This window comes from Euprymna scolopes, chromosome 22 (assembly GCF_053919585.1).
Source record: "Euprymna scolopes isolate OS-2025 chromosome 22, ASM5391958v1, whole genome shotgun sequence".
NCBI classification, from domain to species: domain Eukaryota; kingdom Metazoa; phylum Mollusca; class Cephalopoda; order Sepiida; family Sepiolidae; genus Euprymna; species Euprymna scolopes.
This window is the reverse complement of record NC_136503.1, coordinates 119,408,473-119,428,928: the sequence shown is the minus strand read 5'-3', so window position 1 is coordinate 119,428,928 and position 20,456 is coordinate 119,408,473. Positions and strand designations below refer to the sequence as shown.

The 20,456-nt window shown below is 32.8% G+C and overlaps 1 protein-coding gene across 3 annotated transcripts in view; it reads right to left on the bottom strand.

Moving 5' to 3' along the window:
• LOC145243685 (uncharacterized) overlaps positions 1 to 20,456 on the bottom strand; it is a 627,487-nt gene that overhangs the window by 85,237 nt on the left and 521,794 nt on the right. For 2 of the 3 annotated variants that reach the window (XM_080106743.1, XM_080106741.1), the window contains exon 3: positions 10,445 to 11,850. The exons of the other annotated variant lie outside the window; for it this stretch is intronic. In XM_080106743.1, the coding sequence (XP_079962869.1) occupies positions 10,445 to 10,605 (161 nt within the window). In that variant the 5' untranslated portion in view covers positions 10,606 to 11,850. The remainder of the gene's footprint in view (positions 1 to 10,444; positions 11,851 to 20,456) is intronic. 3 annotated transcript variants of the gene reach the window in all.

Genomic DNA, 20,456 nt, shown 5'->3' with positions numbered 1-20,456 from the left:
ACACAGATGAATGTATATAAAGACATAAATACAATACGATCGTATATACATCAATATATATATATATATATATATATATATATATACATCAATGTATATATACATCAATGTATATATACATATAATTGTATATGTTTACACACGTACTTACTGCATACACATGTATATATGTGTATATATGAATATATACGTATACATATGTATATATATATTTGTACATAATTATATATGTATATATATATATATATAAAGTATATATATATAGTATATATATAGTATATATATATATATAGTATATATATATATATATGCATATATGTATATATAAATATGTATGCGTATAAGTTTTTCAACCAGACTAAAACGCTTTCAAATAATATAAATATAAATTTGCCCGTTTTCACGATTCCTCAATGACCAAACATCATTGTAGTAATCGATTAAAAATATAATAATATGCACTTTTTAAAAATTTTTTACCGGCCATAAACTCTCTCCATTATTATTATTATTATTATTATTATTATTGTTGTTGTTGTTGTTGTTGTTGTTGATGATGATGATGATGATGATGATGATGATGATGATGATGATGATGATATAAACTTGCACCCCGTTTAAACCGTTGCTCGACACTGTTTAAAACCATAATACAAAAATGTGTATATTTTTTATTTTTAAAACGATTCTCACAATTTCCGACCGGACAAGTTTATTTACATTATTGTACATCCTATAAGTATTTTACCTATAATAATTACTTCTATAATCAATCAATAAATATAAAAACAAAGATGAACTCATTTCATTTCAATTACACATTCATATTTGAATCATAACGGCGATAGTTATTTAAAAAATATAAATTACATCATGTATTTTTAATATCTAAACAGTTAAAATATCTCATTCCACGACGCTATACACTTTTTCAAATGGCAAATCCCTGTAGTTTTGAAATAGAACAAATACTATCTTTCTACAAGTAATTTTTCAAATACTGTTATGGTATTTTCTTCTCAATTCAATTATCCCGATGAAGTATTGAAATAAAGATTAAACGTTGATAAACATGTAACTTGGGTTGTCCGTTTTTCATCCCTCCCTCTCTCCTTCTCTCTTTCTCTTTTTCTCTTTATATATATATATATATATATATATATATATATATATATAAGGGGGTCACCAAGTATGTGCATTTTTTTAACATTTTTTAATTATTCCGTGTTTTGGGGTTTCATTGAAAATTATGGGTAGATCATATTAATAATGTTTTTAAATCATTGAAATCGTCTTTAAGACGTTTCAGACGTTCTGTAAAGCGTCCTCTTCAGAAAGTATTTAAAATGTAAGATATTTAGAAAATACTCAAAAAATTGAACATACGAATGAAAAGTAGAATCATTCACACATGTTTCCACCGCTCGGAAAGATTTCAAATGAACTACGAAAATGTTCTTTTACATTTTAAACACATCTTGAGTATATTCTAAATATGTGATTCATGTTGAAGACGGTTACATTGAATAGACGCCAGCTCTACTACATAATCAAATTACTGAAATGATTTTTTCAATAAAATAATTGTAAAATAAAGCTGCAGTGTTTTCTTTATCGTCTCACTCTGTATATGATTATAAATTTAAAGTCATTATTTTGATATACTTACAGAAATTAGTGTTTCATGCTTACGTAATCGTCAGTTCAGAAGATGATCAACGCTGGTCAAAGGATTCAATGCCAGCGTTCATCACCACGAAATTTAGTGAAATTTAAACATTAATGAATAAAGTCACGATCTCGCACACAAGGCAAGCTCACCGGCTTTTTAAATTTCCCCAGCCAGTGCCCAACTTCACGAATTGGAAAAAAAATAAGCAGCAAAAATAACATGTAACGGTCGACTTAAATTGTTTGAATCGAGTATAAGTGAGTTCGCAAGCAAGTCAAACAATGAAAAGAAAAATGTAAAAAATCGTTTTTTTCTGCTCATTACTAATCGTTCTATTTTCACTAGCCACAAATAACATTTCTACCTGCGATGACATTCCATTTAGTTTATACTGGGCGATTCCAAATAGTCATTATTTCTATTTTATGAACTTCATCTATTGATACAAAGAGAGAGCTGGAATCGAGAGTAATAAACAACGTATAAAATAATAGCACGTCTCAAGCATCATACACTGAAAGAAAATGAAAGTTATAGATAGACGTGTCGCTTGATGTGTTACTTGCAAATTAGAGTCAAATAGAATAATTTTCAATGGAAGATTGTTCCAACATATCTCCTAAAACTTGGGAATATTTAGGCAAAAATACAAAATATTGGGCATGATACTAATCAAGCAGAAAAGAAAGGTTTACGAAAAAGTAAACTTCCGCATACGCTACTTCACAGGACTAGAGTTAAAGGAGACCAAAAGGTAAATACATCGAAAAAAGAAGCCGTTTCTGTCGCCATTCAGACTAAATATTGTGCATGTGAAAATTATAGTAACATCGAACCAATTATCGTGAAAATCCTTAATTGCAATGGAATCACTAGCAATACCATGTCTTCTTCGCATATGACTTACCAAAAAGGACTAACTGAAAATTAGGAGGATATATTGATTCAAACCTCTGTTTTTCGTGTAAACATGATTGAGGTGCCTTGCGCCATGTGATACATGTTAGTAATCGCTTTAAATGTACACTTGGTGGCATAACAAGATGATGGAAATAATTATGAATTTCTCGAAAACACAATATGAAACAGTAAACCAGCAACATTTTACGGTCAAGGAGGCCATTGCTCAATTTCTCCAAAAAAGGTGAATGCCTTGTAACAGGCAAGGTAAGATTGTAACAGGCAAGGTAAGATTGTAACAGGCAAGGTAAGATTCAAAGGAGACTATGTCATGGGAGGAAAACTAAGAGCAGACACACGAACGAAAGAAAATCGATATGAGACACTGTGCGCCGACTGCGTGAAAAAGAGTTGGAGATTCCATGTGATTCCTATTGAAGTCGGTAGTCGTGGATAGGACACTCGGTAATTTCGTTTCGTACAAAAATATGAATCGTTAACAATCTGCAAGTTGCCTTTGATTGTCTTAAGAACACAGCTCAATATGCATGAAGCTGAATTTGAGAGAAAAGGCGAAAAGACCTCAGCATGAACAGACGTTTTCCTAGTTGGCGGCTGATGACATGTATAATGAAAATCAGAATAACAAAAATTGGTCTAGTAGGTCGGTGAATACATCTCGCCCGGGTCAGTAACATTTTACTGACTCTTGTGCCTCCTTCTCCTTCTGCTCATTCATCCCCCTTAATAACATTAAACTTAGTTGTTCTTGCTTTATTCTTGCTTTGCTACGCATTGAGCTTTCCTAATTAAAATTACCTACAAAAATTACTCTTCTTTTATGGATACAGCAGAGCACACACAGAGACACACACACACACATATATATATATATATATATATATATATATATAATTTGTTTAGATATGTGTGCATATATATATATATATATATATATATATATATGGATGTAGGTGTGTATATAGATGTGCGTATATATGCGCGTGTATATTTTTGTATGTATATGTATGCATATATATCAATGTTTACATGTATAGTGATGTATATACATATAGGTATATGTGTATGTATATGCGCATATGTTTATATATGCATAAATATAGATACAAAAATATATTTATACTGCAAATTATATTTTTTTCGCAGCCAGACAACGTCGCAACTCACAAAAGCTATGGCAGATAACGAACCAGTAATCCAAGAGTTTCACCCTCATTTGGCCTCATCATTGGGATTCGAAACCCTAGCCTCTTGCATGCGAGGCAAGCACTGCTTACTGAGCTAATGCACCACACACAAGGAAATATATTAACTAACACAGATCAAGTAAATGCGGCCAAATCCGACAGTGGTATGAACCTACTTGCTTGATCTGTATTATTTAGTAGATTTTCTTGTGTGTGGCACGTTTGCCCAGTTGGCAGAGCGTCCGCCTCGCATGCAAGCGGCTCGGGTTTCGAATCCTGAGTTCGGATGTGTCTAACTGTTTAAAATTGGGACGAAACTCGAGAGTCACCACTTTTAAAGGTCCAGAGACCACTCGAAGATAAAGGTTAATGAGTGTACAGTAGTCAGAAGGATAAGGTCATAGTAATCGTTAGTAGTGTAAATTTGGTAAATTGGATTACTTAAGGGGAACGGCTCATCAAGAACTTGTTTACATTGAACTTGAAGACGACGAGGCAATCGGAAGAGAGTTCCACAGGTGTTCAGTTCTAAGAAAGAAACTTTTTTCATGGAATCTACGTTTAGATTTAAGTACAGATAAAGAGTGGGGGAACTTATTGATAGTGGTTTCAGACAGACGAGTGTTTCTCGTGAATGTTTGGCGATGGGGGACTATAGATTGGAGCTCAGACGAGCACTTACCATGAAAATAATGATAAAGCAGAGACGGTGGGAGAGAGGTTGCAGGGAAGAGAAACGGACATTCCCCCACTAGGCTACGAAGTCTATTCTGAATTCTGTCAAGGCAGGATACTGTCTTTCTAGCAGTTCCTGTTCAGATGTGACTATCTGGCTCTTATATAGGTAAAGAATTGCATCAGTAGGTTTCCCTGGATTAAATAAAGTATTTCGTTTGAAATCCCATAGAGATTACCGAGTTCGACAGCAAGATTTACAAATCCAACAAGACACACGTGGAGTATTTCGGATGTTACATCGACAAAAACGTTGTGAAAATGACAAGCAAGATTAAAACGGTAATCCAAAATAATTCAAATAGTCCAAATATTTTACTTATTTTTTTAAGTTAAAATGTAAAAATTAAATCAATTCTTGCATGCCTTTGAGAAGTTTAAATTATATATTTTTTAGCATTCTACTTAGTTTTGCTTAAAAATAATTAAAGTGTGATTTACAACATAACAATAAAAAAATTAAAAAGCATATACAACTAAACTTACTCTTTTGTCCTTCGAGCTTTCATCTTTACTTTTCTTTCTCCTTTTATCTCAATTTTCTACTCTCATTAAGTTCTGATATGTATATTTTTTACATGGAGTTCATCACTTATCAAGGTCCGGAAGCCATTCGGGGATAAGGGTTATTGCGTGTACAGTAAAGAATGGGATAGTATCGTAGTAATTGTTAGTATTGGAGATTTGATAAAGTGTCTTACTAAAGGCGGCGGTTAATGAGGAATGTGTTTATGTTGGACTTGAAGACACCCAAGTTGTAGTCAGGTGGGAAACAGACAAACGGAAGAGAGTTCCACTGGCGTGCACTTCTAATAAAGACGCTTTGTTCATGGAATCTATGTTTCGATTTAGGCACAGATAAAGAGTGAGGGAAATTATTATCAGTGGTTTAAGCTGGACGTGTGTTTATCGTGATAGATTGGCGAAGGGGGCCATAGATTGGAGCTCAGACGAGCAATGCCATGGAAATATCGACAAAACAAAAACAGGCTCGCAACGTCTCTTGTGTGGGAGAGAGGTTGAAAGGAAGAGAAAAGGGCATCCCCCACTAAGACACGAAGTCTATTTTGTACGCTGTCAAGGAAGGATAGGCTGGTTTTAGAAGCTCCTGCCCATATATGGCAGCAGCACTCCATCCTTGGACGTACTTGGCTGTTATATAGATAGAGGATTGCATCAGTAGTGAGATATCTTCTGGATCGGTAGAAGGATCCCACCATTTTCCCAGCGACCTTGGCAACAGAATTGATGTACGTGTTCCACTTCGGATAGGGGCTTGGTTTTAGATGCATTAAAAGTAACCAGCCACATCTTCCCCCATTGTACTACGCGCTCAAGATCAGAGGAGAGAGAATCAGCGAGAACTTTGTCATTTACGGCCTTTCATGTGTTGCCATAGATGGTCGTGTCATCTGCATAGATGTCACGAATGATTTAAGTATATGCTTTGGAAGATCATTGATGTAAATCAAGAAGAGAGTTGGGCCCAGGATGGACCCATGCGACACTCCAGCATTAATACTGTGAGCCTCTGATTTTTGCCCATGGACCACTACTCTTATGAATCTATCTGAGAGAAATGATTTAATAATTGAGAAAACATTTCCAATTATACCGTAGCTGGAAATCTGGTGAATAGGCCTTTATGCCATACCTCATCGAAGGCTTTTGATATGTCAAGAGCAATTGCCTTAGAAAGGAAGTCTTTGTTGAGAGATTCACTAATTCGATGAGGTATAACCGTTAGCGCATTTCTTGTAGATATAACAGAACGGAAACCATATTGCGTGTCACTAAGAAGGTTGTTTCTGTTGAGGTGGTTGACTACTTCTCTATTTAATATGGATTCCATTAGCTTACTTATGACACATAGGAGACTTATTGGTCTGTACTGAGAGGGAGATGACTTATCACCTGAATTCTTAAATACAAGGCATACTGATGAGATTTTCCAGAATGTTGAAAAGCACTTCTTAAGGCAACGCTTAAACAGTTTTGTAAAGATGGGGGCAAATTTTGGTTGAAGCTTTCTAAACACTATAATTGAAATGGCGTCACTGCAGTTGCTTTACTGGAATCAAGGTTCTTGATTAGCTTGGTGACCTCACGCACAGATATTTGTAAGTTGCATAGCATGTTGGCTGTTATAGGAGGAAATACGAGGAGTTGATGGCCTTCGTCGCATAGGGTAGAATTAGCTGCAAAGTTCTTGGCAAATAGTTTAGCCTTGTCTGCTGCTGACAAGATGACCCCAGGTCCATTAATGACGGTTGGGATAGGACGCACGCTTCTGTTCAGGATCCTGTTTGCTATTTGCCCAAACTGGTGGGAACAAAGCCGCTGCTCAGCTACTTTGGATTTAACGGACTGAGCATATAGTTCTCTTGCATTTTTATTGCTCTCTTGCAGTGGCTACTGACAGTCCTTAAAGCAGTTTTAGTCTCACTGCATCTATTACGTTGGTAGCTATGGAAAAAGTGATTTCTGTGCGCGATGGTCGCAGCACATTCTTGGGGGAACCATGGTTGACTATTAGGTTTTTGTTGGAATTTTTTGATAATATGAATCGGTTTTCCCTACAATTAACTATTAGGTCAGGTCTGATACTATAGAGGACACCCCCTTTTTAAACATGGAATGCCGAAGTAGATCATATATAAATGTATGGAAGCTATCCCAGTCAGTCTTAGAGTATCGACATACAGTACGGAGGAGAGGTACGTCTGAAGGCTTATTACATTTCATTTTTATCTTAACTGATACAATGGAGTGGTCGGAAGATCCCAGAGGAGATAGAACGAAACATAAACATAGCTCAGGGGAAGTTGTGAGAAAAAGGTCTAGAAGGCTTGCATACTGACCGGTAGTATCGGGCACACGGATGGGTTCGTGAACAATCTGAGTGAGATCATAGGTAATGGCAAAATCATGACAGAGTAGGTCAGCCATTCCACATTGAAGTCACCGCAAATGTGAATGTTAACCGAAGGATGAGCAGACAGGATGTGGTCAATTTTCTCAGATATACTCTTAAAGATAGTAACCCCGCTGTTGTGGGGGCGATAGAGGGCAAATTAAAGTTAACTTATCCTTTTATCGTCGCTGCCTTCCTACATTAGGTTTTTATGTTTTTTTTTTCTTTTCTGGTTAGAACTACATTTTTCTATTGACAAGTTTTGTTTATTTTTATTTTTATTCATTTATTTATATTTAACGCGTTATCATCTGTTTCACCACCTATCCCTCCCAAACTCCTACTACTCACGTTTACAAAGTATACACCTTACTTTCCCTTAGAACGTTTACCACACCTTAATCTATAATATAAATCTCACCGGTCTGTTTAAATCTATGTATGTATGTATGTATGTTTTCCTAAAACTTTCGACAGAAGGCGACGGATTTTAGCGAGATCGGTATCATTTTCAGGCTTGACATCTCGGACGACAAATATCGAAAACTTGCCAAAAAAAAAAATAATACCTCTACCCTCAACTGGCCACTTTTCAACAAGGAGGAATCTCTTTTTTCGCTGATATTTTTGAAAGTGACTAGCCGTAATTTTAACCTTTGTCACGTCCAATTTGGCGATGGACGCAACGCCAAAGACGTCACGTTTTTTCCACGTGTTTTTCCTCCTTCGCGGTTCGAGCCTGCCTGCATACTACCACTTTTTTTGCGCAACACGGACAACCTGCTTACAGAGATAATATTTTTAGTGGGAATTGAAAAAGAAAAACCACGAGGTTTCTATATCGCTACTAAATACAAAAATAAAAGTTAAGAGGATTTCAAAACAGTATTGAAACCAATGGTTTCATCCATTTTATTAAAGAAAGTACTTTATACATGAGCGATGTAAGAAAAATAAAACTTAGGAGGCCTTCAGAACACCCCTAAAAATACTAATTAAAAAAATTAGGACGCCTCAAGAGCGTTACTAAAAACAAGTTTCTAACCTTCAATTACAAAATACTATATTTTAAGTGTGCAGTCAAGAAAGAAATAAACTCAGAAGGCGCACAGAGCACCACTGACAGCACTATTAAATGTTTATGGGGCGTCCAGAGCAATACGAAAGACGAGTTTCTAATCGCTCCCTTTAGAATAAAAAATATTTTAAAATGGGATACTGAGAACACAATATAAAGATAAGGAAACCTTCTGACCACTACTAAAACCAAGATTTTCCTCCCTTACACAGAGCGCTACTAAAGGTACGTAAGTTACCAGGCGATCCTCGTTAGAGAAGATAATAGTATTTTAAATAAGCGGCGAAGAAGTGAAACTCAGGAGATTTCTATAGTGCTATTGAATGCACAAAATACAGCAGTTTTCATCCTCACCCTATGAGATAAATTATTTTAAGTAAGCACTGAAAAAATAAAAGCCACGAGACTGAAAGAACGCTACTGAAAGCACTAATTAAAATTACTGCGGCCTCCACAGCACTATTTAAAATGGATAAAGAACATATTTTAAGTGTACAGTGAAAAATATTTTAAGTGTACATTGCAAAATATTTTAAGTGTACATTGAAAAATATTTTAAGTGTACAGTGAAAAATATTTTAAGTGTACATTGAAAAATATTTTAAGTGTACATTGAAAAATATTTTAAGTGTACATTGAAAAATATTTTAAGTGTACATTGAAAAATATTTTAAGTGTACAGTGAAAAATATTTTAAGTGTACATTGAAAAATATTTTAAGTGTACAGTGAAAAATATTTTAAGTGTACATTGAAAAATATTTTAAGTGTACAGTGAAAAATATTTTAAGTGTACATTGAAAAATATTTTAAGTGTACAGTGAAAAATATTTTAAGTGTACATTGAAAAATATTTTAAGTGTACAGTGAAAAATATTTTAAGTGTACATTGAAAAATATTTTAAGTGTACATTGAAAAATATTTTAAGTGTACAGTGAAAAATATTTTAAGTGTACAGTGAAGAAAAAATAAAACCCAGAAATCCAAAAGACTAATAAAAATACTAATTTTATATTTATGTCGAACTTGGAAATCCACAAGGAGTTGTGATCTTATGTTTTTAAGAGTTAAGTAATAATCTGCTATAATTAACAGTCTTCTTGAGGTTGAAGGTTCAATCCATAGTAAAGGCGATACAAAGAATAAAATTACGATTTTTTTAAAGATTACAACTATGTCATGACAGATGGACCGAGAGCAAGCCATCCACGGATTACATAAAAGGTTTTGTTCGAAATTAGTACAGTTTCTCCAGTTCCAAAATAAACGCTTGAAGAAGGCCGTGATTACATCAGTCAAAACGTTGTGAGAAGAACGTTCATGATTAGAACACTAACGGGTGTATATTTTTTTTTAATTCTAACTTATTACGTGATTGTTTTCGAAAAAAGCATGAGTGGGAATTATATTTTTCATATATGAATTCTGGAAATAGCCTTTAAAAAATTGCCAATTGCTACTTTCTATTTCAGATGGAATAGTTAATTTGCGAAAGAATAGAATAGTTAATTTCCGATAGAATAGAATAGTTAATTTCCGATAGAATAGAATAGTTAATTTCCGATAGAATAGAATAGTTAATTTCCGATAGAATAGAATAGTTAATTTCCGATAGAATAGAATAGTTAATTTCCGAACAAAAATGTTTGAAAACACTTTTATGTACCCTTGTGAAGATATTTAAACTTAGAATTTATATTCGAATTTTAATGAAAAGGAATTGAGTTTATAAAATTGACATTTTACTTATGACTACGCATTAAATTCAAGGCAAATCTGAAAAATTCCAATTCTAAAATGACAAGTTGTGCTTATCACATAAAATTACGTAAAAATGTGTTTAAGAGCAACAAGAAACATTACCGCATTTAAATGCCATTTAGTAAAAGAAGCATCAGTGGCAGTTTGAGAAGTTGAAAGGTCAAATAGCTACTCACACTGTAGGTGTGACACCGGGCGTGTCGTCCATGTAGTTACACGCTGTGCTTGAACAGTACCTCGCAGACAGAGGGCCACAACAGATAGCACTGCTGCTCCTGCAAAGTCTTCTCTGCAATAAACCATGCTCAAAGTAACTGCAGTTAACTGGTCTCACCATCCTTTCGCGGGCCAAACTCTAAACAATGTCTTCTACCAACATGGCGTCGTCGATTCAAAACATGTTCGCTATATCTTCTTTGTGGTGACGAAACGATTCTTTCTTAAAAAAAAACAACTGTTTCTTCTTTTATTAGTTTCAATTTTTCAATATTTATTTTCTATTTGGACTTCTAATTCGATATTTCCTTTAATTAATCATTATATTAAGGGCGTTTTCCTTTCATAATTGCATCGTTTGTTAAAACCACTTTTGTTAGAGTTTCATAAAAATAACTTCAAAAGTTTTTTCGAGGAATTTATCACCGTTTCTATGTTTGGATACATATGAATAACTTTGTTTTCTAGGGTTTATGTTAGTTTTCTTTCTTTAATATTTCATTGTAATTGTCGGCTTCTTTTTCTCTTCCAAGACGACAGGTTATACTCAAACTCCTTTGCCTTACAACGTGAAGTGAAACTATGACAGAATTCTGCAAAAACTTTTTATTTTAAAACGACTTTTTAATATCTTTAAATCATTTTATATTTTCATTTAGTTTATATTTTTTACCTGTTTCATATTCTTTTAATGTTTCGTTTTAGAATTTATTCTTTGCGTTCCTGATTTTCTTTTCAAAATGGTATCCAAAATGATAGAAATTTACACCTACAAATTTTTTGTAAGGGCGAGCGAAATATATTTCATATTTTGATTCCTTTCTGTCAATCTTTTAAATAGTGTATCTTTTTATTCTTTTATTTAAAGTCATTTATGTTATTTTTTTTATTTAATGTCATTTATTTTTAGTTTTTGTCCGCGCTTTTTTATTCTTTCAAATTAATAGTGAGTTGTTTTTGAATGTCTGTTTCATCCCGTTTCTCAATATTTCATTGTTTTCCATTTAGTCATCTTCAACATTCTAATAAGCTTTTTCAGTTTATTCTTTTCAGTTTTTGTTTATCATAATATATTTACTATCTGTTCTTTGTGTTTTGTTTATTTTCGAATATAATGACGATTTTCGTGTTATCCCTTTTCAATCATTTGATTTGTCTTTGTCGCCGGCTTGTTTTATGAAAATGATATCACAATTTTCTTGTTATGTGTTTTTGCGTTGTTCAGTTTTGAAGTTTTTCTTTTTATTAAATTTCGTTAATTCCAGGGCACATCGAATTGTTTGTAATTAATTCCCATCGATAATTCGAATCTCTTCAGAGGAAATTAGAAGTCATTTGAAAAATTTGTAATTCCTACGAAACCACTCTGAAAAGAAAAAAGAAGGACATATTATAAACGAATTCAGTCATGCAGATGTTGATAAAAAGCAATACAAACATTTCTTTAAAATATTTGAGTTTTATATTCACCAAGCAAGAAAAATTACGTAAATTACTTCAACTTAGAGATCGACACTGTATATAAGATGTTGACGGGAAAATTTTATGCCACATGAGTCCGAGAGAGAAAGAGAGAGAGAGAGAGAGAGAGAGAGGGGGGGAGGGAGAGATGTTAGTCAGTATGTGTCGAAAGTACGACATGATGACAGAGATCACTGGCAGTTTCTATTATAATATGAAGTTCGTCGTTTCTTTTATGCCATTAGACAAAATCAAAGTAAGATAATTCGCTAAATAAAACGATTCTTTTACGATTTCCAATCGAGTTCGATATCTTTCTTTTGGTCTTGTGCCGACTTATGATTCTAGTAACGATCAAAGGCAAAGTACCTGCAGTGATCGGAAGATTTACAAGAACCATGAATGAAGAAAACTAAAAGTATAATTCAATTGGACTCTTTGTGACTAGGAGAAAAACAGTAGACATACGTGTGATCTATTTGGCCACAAAAATTACAACTATTCATTATTCTTTAATTTTACTCGCAAATTCATATACTTTGGTATGTTGTAAGATACTTTCTTTGTATAGCAAAAATGATTAGTGCCTTTATTGCTTGTACTCAATAGGAGTCTCCACACAATTTATATTTAAAGATAATAAGCGGTCGTTTTCCTTGGTTTTCAGGTTCTAATGATCCCCTCATTAATTTCTCACTATCAGCGGTCATTCGTCTTCACTTGGATTTGGATGAGAAAAGCCTCCCCAGAATCCCGATTATTTCTACACTCTTAGATTAGGGCTATTATTGATCTCTCTCTCTCTCTCTCTCTCTCTCTCTCTGTCATCGGTCTTCCCACTCTCCTTGAAACTTCACCTTGTAGCTACTGAGTCTAATGTATTATTTTATATATCTATAATATAAAGCTGAACGTCTGTGTGTGTGTGTGCGTGTGCGTGTGTGTGGTCACGAATAGGCTCCTATATGGTTGATTATTAAAAAAAAAAAAACTGATTATATATAATGATAGGAGAAGTATCGAGGATCAGGAATGGGTATGTTTGATCTGGCAGAACGGTGGTTCATAAAAATTGTGGGTTCCAAAGTATGGAAATAAAAAATGAAAAAAAAAAAAAACGTTTACAAGGGTTTTTGATATAGATGTACATAATAATACTTTGATAAGTATGTTTCAACTTAAATAGGGATACTGAGATAAAATTGTGGGGTCTGCGTTCGCGCCTGTATACTTCATGGAAATATAGCAGAAACTTTAACAAAGACTTTTCGTATCTATTTTCGTAAGTATACTTTGATAATTATGTTTCAGTTTGAAGAAATATGGTATAATAAAATTATTGGGTGTTCGTTTGCGCCTGACCTCCATAGAATGTAAATATGTCACAAATTTTAACAAGTTTTTTTTTAAGTAATGCGGGTCCACAATGACACCATAACTTTAATCTTTATTCATCTTCGCTTTTATTTATTTTTTGAGTGGAATTATATTGTGTCGAATAAATTTACCTCATAAATTCACGTTCTTATTAAAATGAAAGCCAAAAAAAAAAAAAAAGTCGGAATTCGACACAAATTTTGCATGACTGTTTTTTACTTCTCCACTTGCATGTGGCACTCTTTCGAAAAATAGATAAATAATAAAAAAAATAAGAACGTTACTTGTTATCGTGTCAAAAGACTGAAAAAAATCCCGCTCCCCTGATTACGTGTCGTTTTAAAAACATTTACATAACCTTTTTTATTTTTATTTATATATCTGTTTAAACATTTTTTGTCAGTGTAGTAGAAGGAATTCAGTTGATTACAACCCTTTCTGCGCGTTCTTTATATTACAATATTACAACCCTCAACCGACGGAGCAATACTACACCGCTCAATACTGTAAAACTGGAACGAAGCTGTTCTGCTTGAAAAGAGCGCCATTTTATTCTTATTCATATTTATATCGATTCTTTGCTTTAAAAAAACTAAAGTAATTACGTGTTTACTTTTTTAATATCCCATTTTGCTGTTTCGGATTATTTTACTAAAGTAAGTAAAGCTTCATTATGTTTCAAAACTGTTTTTATTTCTTTGGTTTTCGATACTCTGTCGATATTATTTAGTAAGAGTGTTTAGCAGAAAAACCAACAAACGACTACACGAAAAAATAAATATACAAGAAATAAATGTTACCATAGTCAATAAAAGTTCAGTTCATGTTTTTTTTGTCTTGAAATAATGTTTAATGCTGTTTACTTGAACTAATTTCAGCGAACCGAAATTAAAACGAAATTTGAGGCGATAACTACTTAAATGAATTTTTATATAAACGACACATGCCATAATCGAATATTCCTCAAGCACAAAATAACGGAAAACATGAAAATATGTTTATAAATATTCCTTACGTTGACGGAACTCTCTTAAATTGTTAACACAGAATTCTCAAATTGAAAACGGGGCTCTCAATTTCAAAGTCGCTGCCATTTTGATTTTTTTAAACCGATTCGTGAATTAAAAAAAAATTCTTTTACAAACTACTTATAAATAAAAACCAATGAACTCTCTATTATAAAAGTAACTTTTATTGACTATGGTAACATTCATTTCTTGTGTATTTATATTATTATATATATTAGATTTTCTCTTTGTAAGGAAACATCATTTTGTTGGTCTCTCTTGGCTGCGAATGGAAACAAAGTTGATATAAAAGAATATATTTTCGCGAAAATTATCATTTGATCATATTTTGCTTGGGGTAAAATTTTTGAGTATATATATATATATATATATATATATATATATATATATATATATATATATATATATATATATATATATGTGTGTGTGTGTGTGTGTATGTGTGTGTGTGTGTGTGAGTTAATTTATTAACCTGTTTGAGTGTGAACAGACATGCGTGGATCAATTAAATGGCGCCGTTCAAAAAGAATCTCACACTCATAAAATTCTGACCAAGATATTAATAAATATTTGACTTATTAAGCAACGAAATAAATACAGTAGAATCCCAGAATACGGGGGTCTAAAGATACTTTTTTTAGGGTACGATGTGGAATGCGATGGTTTCCAATCCCTGGTTTCAGTATTTACTCCGCCTTACGGCGTTATTTATAATATTATTATATTATTTACATATGTATTATATACTGTAATATATTTTGTTACTAATTTTTAATGCTGTATCCCGGTGTTCTACGTTAAATAAATAGCTGAGAGGGAGAGAGATGTGTCTCTTTTGCAGTGAATTGAGAATTGAAATATTGAAGAAATGTTAAACCTAACACAATCTCAGAATTACGCTACATTTGACATTTTCTGTGTTATTAATATATATATAGAGAGGAAAAGCTTGTTGATGGATTTATATATATATATATATATATATATATATATATATATATATAAAGCTGAATGTATGTGTGTGTGTCTGGTCACTTATAGGCTCCTATATGGTTGATTATTTAAAATAACTGATTACATATAATGATAGAAGATGTAACGAGACACAGCAATGGGTGTGTTTGATCTGGAAAAACGGTGGTTCATTAAAATTGTGGGGTCTGCGTTCGCCACTGGTCCACAAAGTATGGAAATAAAAAAAAACGTTTACAAGTGTTTTTGATATAGATGTACATAATAATACTTTGATAAGTATGTTTTAACTTAAATAGGGATGGTATAATAAAATTGTAGGATCTGCGTCCGCGCCTGGCCTCCATAGAATGGAAATAGGCACACACTTTAAGAAAGACTTTTCATATCTATCTGCGTAAGTATACTTTGATAATCATGTTTCAGTTCTCCTATATGGTTGACTATTAAAAAAAAAACTGATTATATATAATGATAGGAGATGTATCGAGGATCAGGAATGGGTATGCTTGATCTGGCAGAACGGTGGTTCATAAAAATTGTGGGTTCTGCGTCCGCGCCTAGCCCCCAAAGTATGGAAATAAAAAATGAAAAAAAAAAAAAACGTTTACAAGGGTTTTTGATATAGATGTACATAATAATACTTTGATAAGTATGTTTCAACTTAAATAGGGATACTAAGATAAAATTGTGGGGTCTGTGTTCGCGCCTGTACTTCATGGAAATATAGCAGAAACTTTAACAAAGACTTTTCGTATCTATTTTCGTAAGTATACTTTGATAATTATGTTTCAGTTTGAAGAAATATGGTATAATAAAATTATGGGGTGTTCGTTCGCGCCTAACCTTCATAGAATGGAAATATGTCACAAAGTTTAACAATGTTTTTTTTAATATAGATCCACAGAATATTGTGATATGTGTTTCAGTGTGAACAGGTATGGTATAATAAATTATGGGGTTTATGTATTTTATTTTTACTTTTACCATATTTTGCTTTGGTTTTGATACCCCCAAATTCGAAGCTATCTCTTTATAACCCTCCCTTTTCATAGCCTATCATACTTTTATAAATCAGAGTCCATTTTCTGTAGGCTGTTTTTCAACACAGTCAACGACGGGCACTTTTCCTAGTATCCATATTTTTGTCATTATTTATTTATATATTAAATCACAACCTAAAACTAGTTTCTTAATAATTCCTCTTCTTTGCTTTGGCAGTGTAAAAAATCGACTTCAACATCTAGTGGGGACACTCCTTTTTCTACCTTTTTTCTGATAGCGTATTTCTTACAGAAGAGATGTTACTAGTCTTTCTCAACTCTAAGAAATTTTCAGACTTCTATGTACCTTAAAGTTAATGATACAAAATGGTCGTTTTTAAATCCTATCTTAATAAACTGTTGTTAAATACTTTTTGCCCAAACCCTAAACCTGAGTAGACTTTTGCATTAATAACATTGGCACATTAGTATATAAACAAATATTGCTAGTAACTTTAATATATGAAAAATATTGCACGGAACATTAGTATATTAATAAAACCTTTAAATATTAATATAGATAGAAACTTTATATGAAAACATTGCTAGAAATGTCAGCATATAAAATGTGTTGCTAGACACATTAACATATAAACAATTCTAGGACACATTACTAGATACAAATATTACTAAAACATTAGTTGTTAAAACATGAGTATACAAATCTTGTGATAGTTATGGTCCCTTGTTACAACTCTGAAGTTGAGAAGAATTTTTACCTCAGTTGTTATTGTTCTTCATGTAATGGCATCGCGTAATAAAGCATGTTCTTAGCCAACGCTCGTCTTATAGATTTATTATCTTGATCGATGAATCCCATAATATATTATGGTGTCAGGAGTGGGAATATAAGGAAGCACTTTTACAAAATATGAAAAGAATGGGAATAATCGATTTACCGTGACCTTTGTGTTTTCTTCGCGAGGATTAAAAAAAGAACACGTGCGTAAGCGCTTAAACAAAAAAGTAAGACAATTATCATTATATCATAAGATATAATAAAATTTAGCATGCCAACCTCATCGCTAATACAGCAATAGATTGGTCCACCGCCAAATCAATACACACATTTTTTTCGGCTAGTAAAGCTTTCTTTGGAAGGTCCCATTCGTGATTTTGCCGACGATGTCAAGCTTAGATATCTCTTATTATGGACCGGTGTCGACGGACAAGAAATAAGGAATTTTCGACATGAAGAAGAACTGACTGTCGAAATGTCCAGTAAACACTTTAGACAATATGCCAAAGCAAGATTGAATTTTTGTGCGGCAAGACACAATCTGATGCAATACAAACAAAATTCAAACAAATCCGCACGCTCGATTTTGAAACGGCTTTGTTAAATTGACAGTGTGAATACGAACAAATAGTGAAAGACACCTTAATTATTGATCTCTTCAAAGTCAGTACAGAAATCCCTGATTAAAGAAGGTGATAAGGATCTAATTTTAGCAAGAACACTATGTATAGTAGAGATAGAGGAGACGAGTTGCAAGTAAAATGAAACGATACGCTTCCCAGCAGAATAGAGCAGTATGCATGCAATTCCGAATAAAACCAAACGCAATTCCGAATAAAACCAAACGCAGTGTAGATATTGTAGAAATGGGCATCCTACAGGGGAGTGGCCAACAAAAAGAAAATCACGCATAAAGGGCAAAAAGGACATTTTTCTATTGTTTGCCGCTCCGAGATGCAATATAAAAATAAGCATGACACAGTCACAGTGGCAAAAAAATCCACGTGGCGACACAAAATGGAATTAATGCTAGTGGTTCTATTGCAGATATATTTGCACACACTGTTCAGCAGTTACCATCAACTAATAAAGAGACATGTATCAATAAATGCAACAGAAAAATGCAGATAGATGCCAATGCTAATGTCTATACAAGTGCTATGAGGAAGTATGTAATAAACTGCGTGAAGCACCATGCTAAGCCATAGCAATAAGGTTAATTAATTTGGGCGGGAAAACAATTCATCAAAAGAAGAACCTGTTGGTTAGTACAAAGATTCCACAGTAGATTTGTTGGTGCAACATTACTTGCAAATTCAAATTGGTCAATATTAATAGAACTACAGAGTGTTAGGATTAGCAGAATTAAACTTAGTTGTAAAATCAGTCGTTACAGGTACAAAAATCATCAAGTACAGACTATCGATGGCCCATCATTATAGCAGAATAAAATCTATTTCCAATGCCAGGGTCAAGTTATAAAGACAATTCAAATGAAAATAAAGAAAATATTCCGAAATACAGAATCGATGAAAATCTTCGAAACGAATATGTAGAAACTGCTTCTTCCATAAATAAACAGAATATTGAACAATCCACATCTGATGATATTGTTTTTGTAGATGAATACCACGTATTTTCTACTCGGTGAAAATACAGGATTACAAGTGTTCGTTCCTATTGTGGTCTTTTCGTAGATTAAAATGTTGCTATAACCACAGTAAAACCCACCGAAATTCCAACTTATTCTTATGCCATTGATAATCATCAGAGTAGCAAGTTGGTGAATTTTGGAAACAAGAACAACTTTGTGATACAAAAATTTGAAATGGTACAATGAAAATTATGGTAAACAAAATTGTATTGCTGTCTCTCAGTCATCTGCTCAATATGTTCAAATCTGATTGAAAATAAAATTTTACCGCTTCAATCGTCTTAAGTAATGATATATTGAAGGCATTTTCTAAATACATGTACGAAGAAGTTATCTCTCTAAATTTTGATGTACTTGAAGACCTGAGACAGATCGACATTGCAATTTATATCGCAATCAAATCGAGTTTCTGATCAAGACTTCAGGGACAATGAAGTCTTTCGCCACAAACAACTTACCTTTAACAGAATGGCCTACAAATACGGACACTACTAGTAGCCAAGCAGCAACTATGAGATGAGCAGACAATAATGTTACAAGGAAAGGTCAAACAACTGTTATGACAAACAGCATAACAAAAAAAAATTCTGCATACGGTTCAGAAAGTCGATGTCCAGCATAAGAAAACAAAGCTATAAGAACCCGGGTGCACACAACATTCTACTACGAACCATGATTTAGTTTAAAAGTTTAGTTTGGAAGTTTAGTTTGAAAGTTTAGTTTGAAAGGTCAGTTTGAAAGTTTAGTTTGAAAGGTTAGTTTGAAAGTGCTTACATCTGCCGAAGAAATACGCAATCTATTAGACCAGCTATAATCTCTATTTAACAAAAAAAAAAATAACTAAATAAATAAATGATTTAAAAATAAAAAAAATACAATTTGGTTAAGTAATTTGATGAGTTCACTCTCAATCGAAGAAAGATATTGTGATAGTTATGCCCCCTGTTATAACTCTAAGTCTGAGAAGCGTTATTAGCATTAGTTTTTATTTTTCTTCGTGTATTGATGTCTTAAATAAAGCATGTGTTTATAAGCTCCCGTCCTATAAATTTATTATCGCAGACATCCTGATCGATGGACCCCATAATATAACAACAACGAAACATTAGCACATGGAAATATTTCTAGAAACCTTAGTATATAAAAGGAAAATTTGTTAAAAACGTTTATAAAATAAATTGTTAGGAAAATAAGTATATACAACATTGCTAGCAAGATTTGTATACAAACCATTATGTATGACAAGAGCATTATGTATGACAAAACCATTATATATGACAAAATCATTATGTATGACAACACAATTATGTATGATAAAACGGTTATGTATGAAAAAACCATTATGTATGACAAAAGCATTATGCATGGCAAAACCATTATATATTACGAAAGCATAATATATGAAAAACCATTATGTATGACAAAACCATTATGTATGACAAAACCATTAATTATGACAAAACCATTATGTATGTCAAAACCATTATATATGACAAAACCATTATGTATGACAAAATCATTATGTATGACAAAGCATTATATATTACAAAAGCATTAGGTATGACAAAAGCATTATGTATAACAAAACCATTATGTATGACAAGAACATTATGTATGACAAAAGCATTATGTATGACAAAACCATTATGTATGACAAAAGCATTATGTATGACAAAACAATTATGTATGACAAAACAA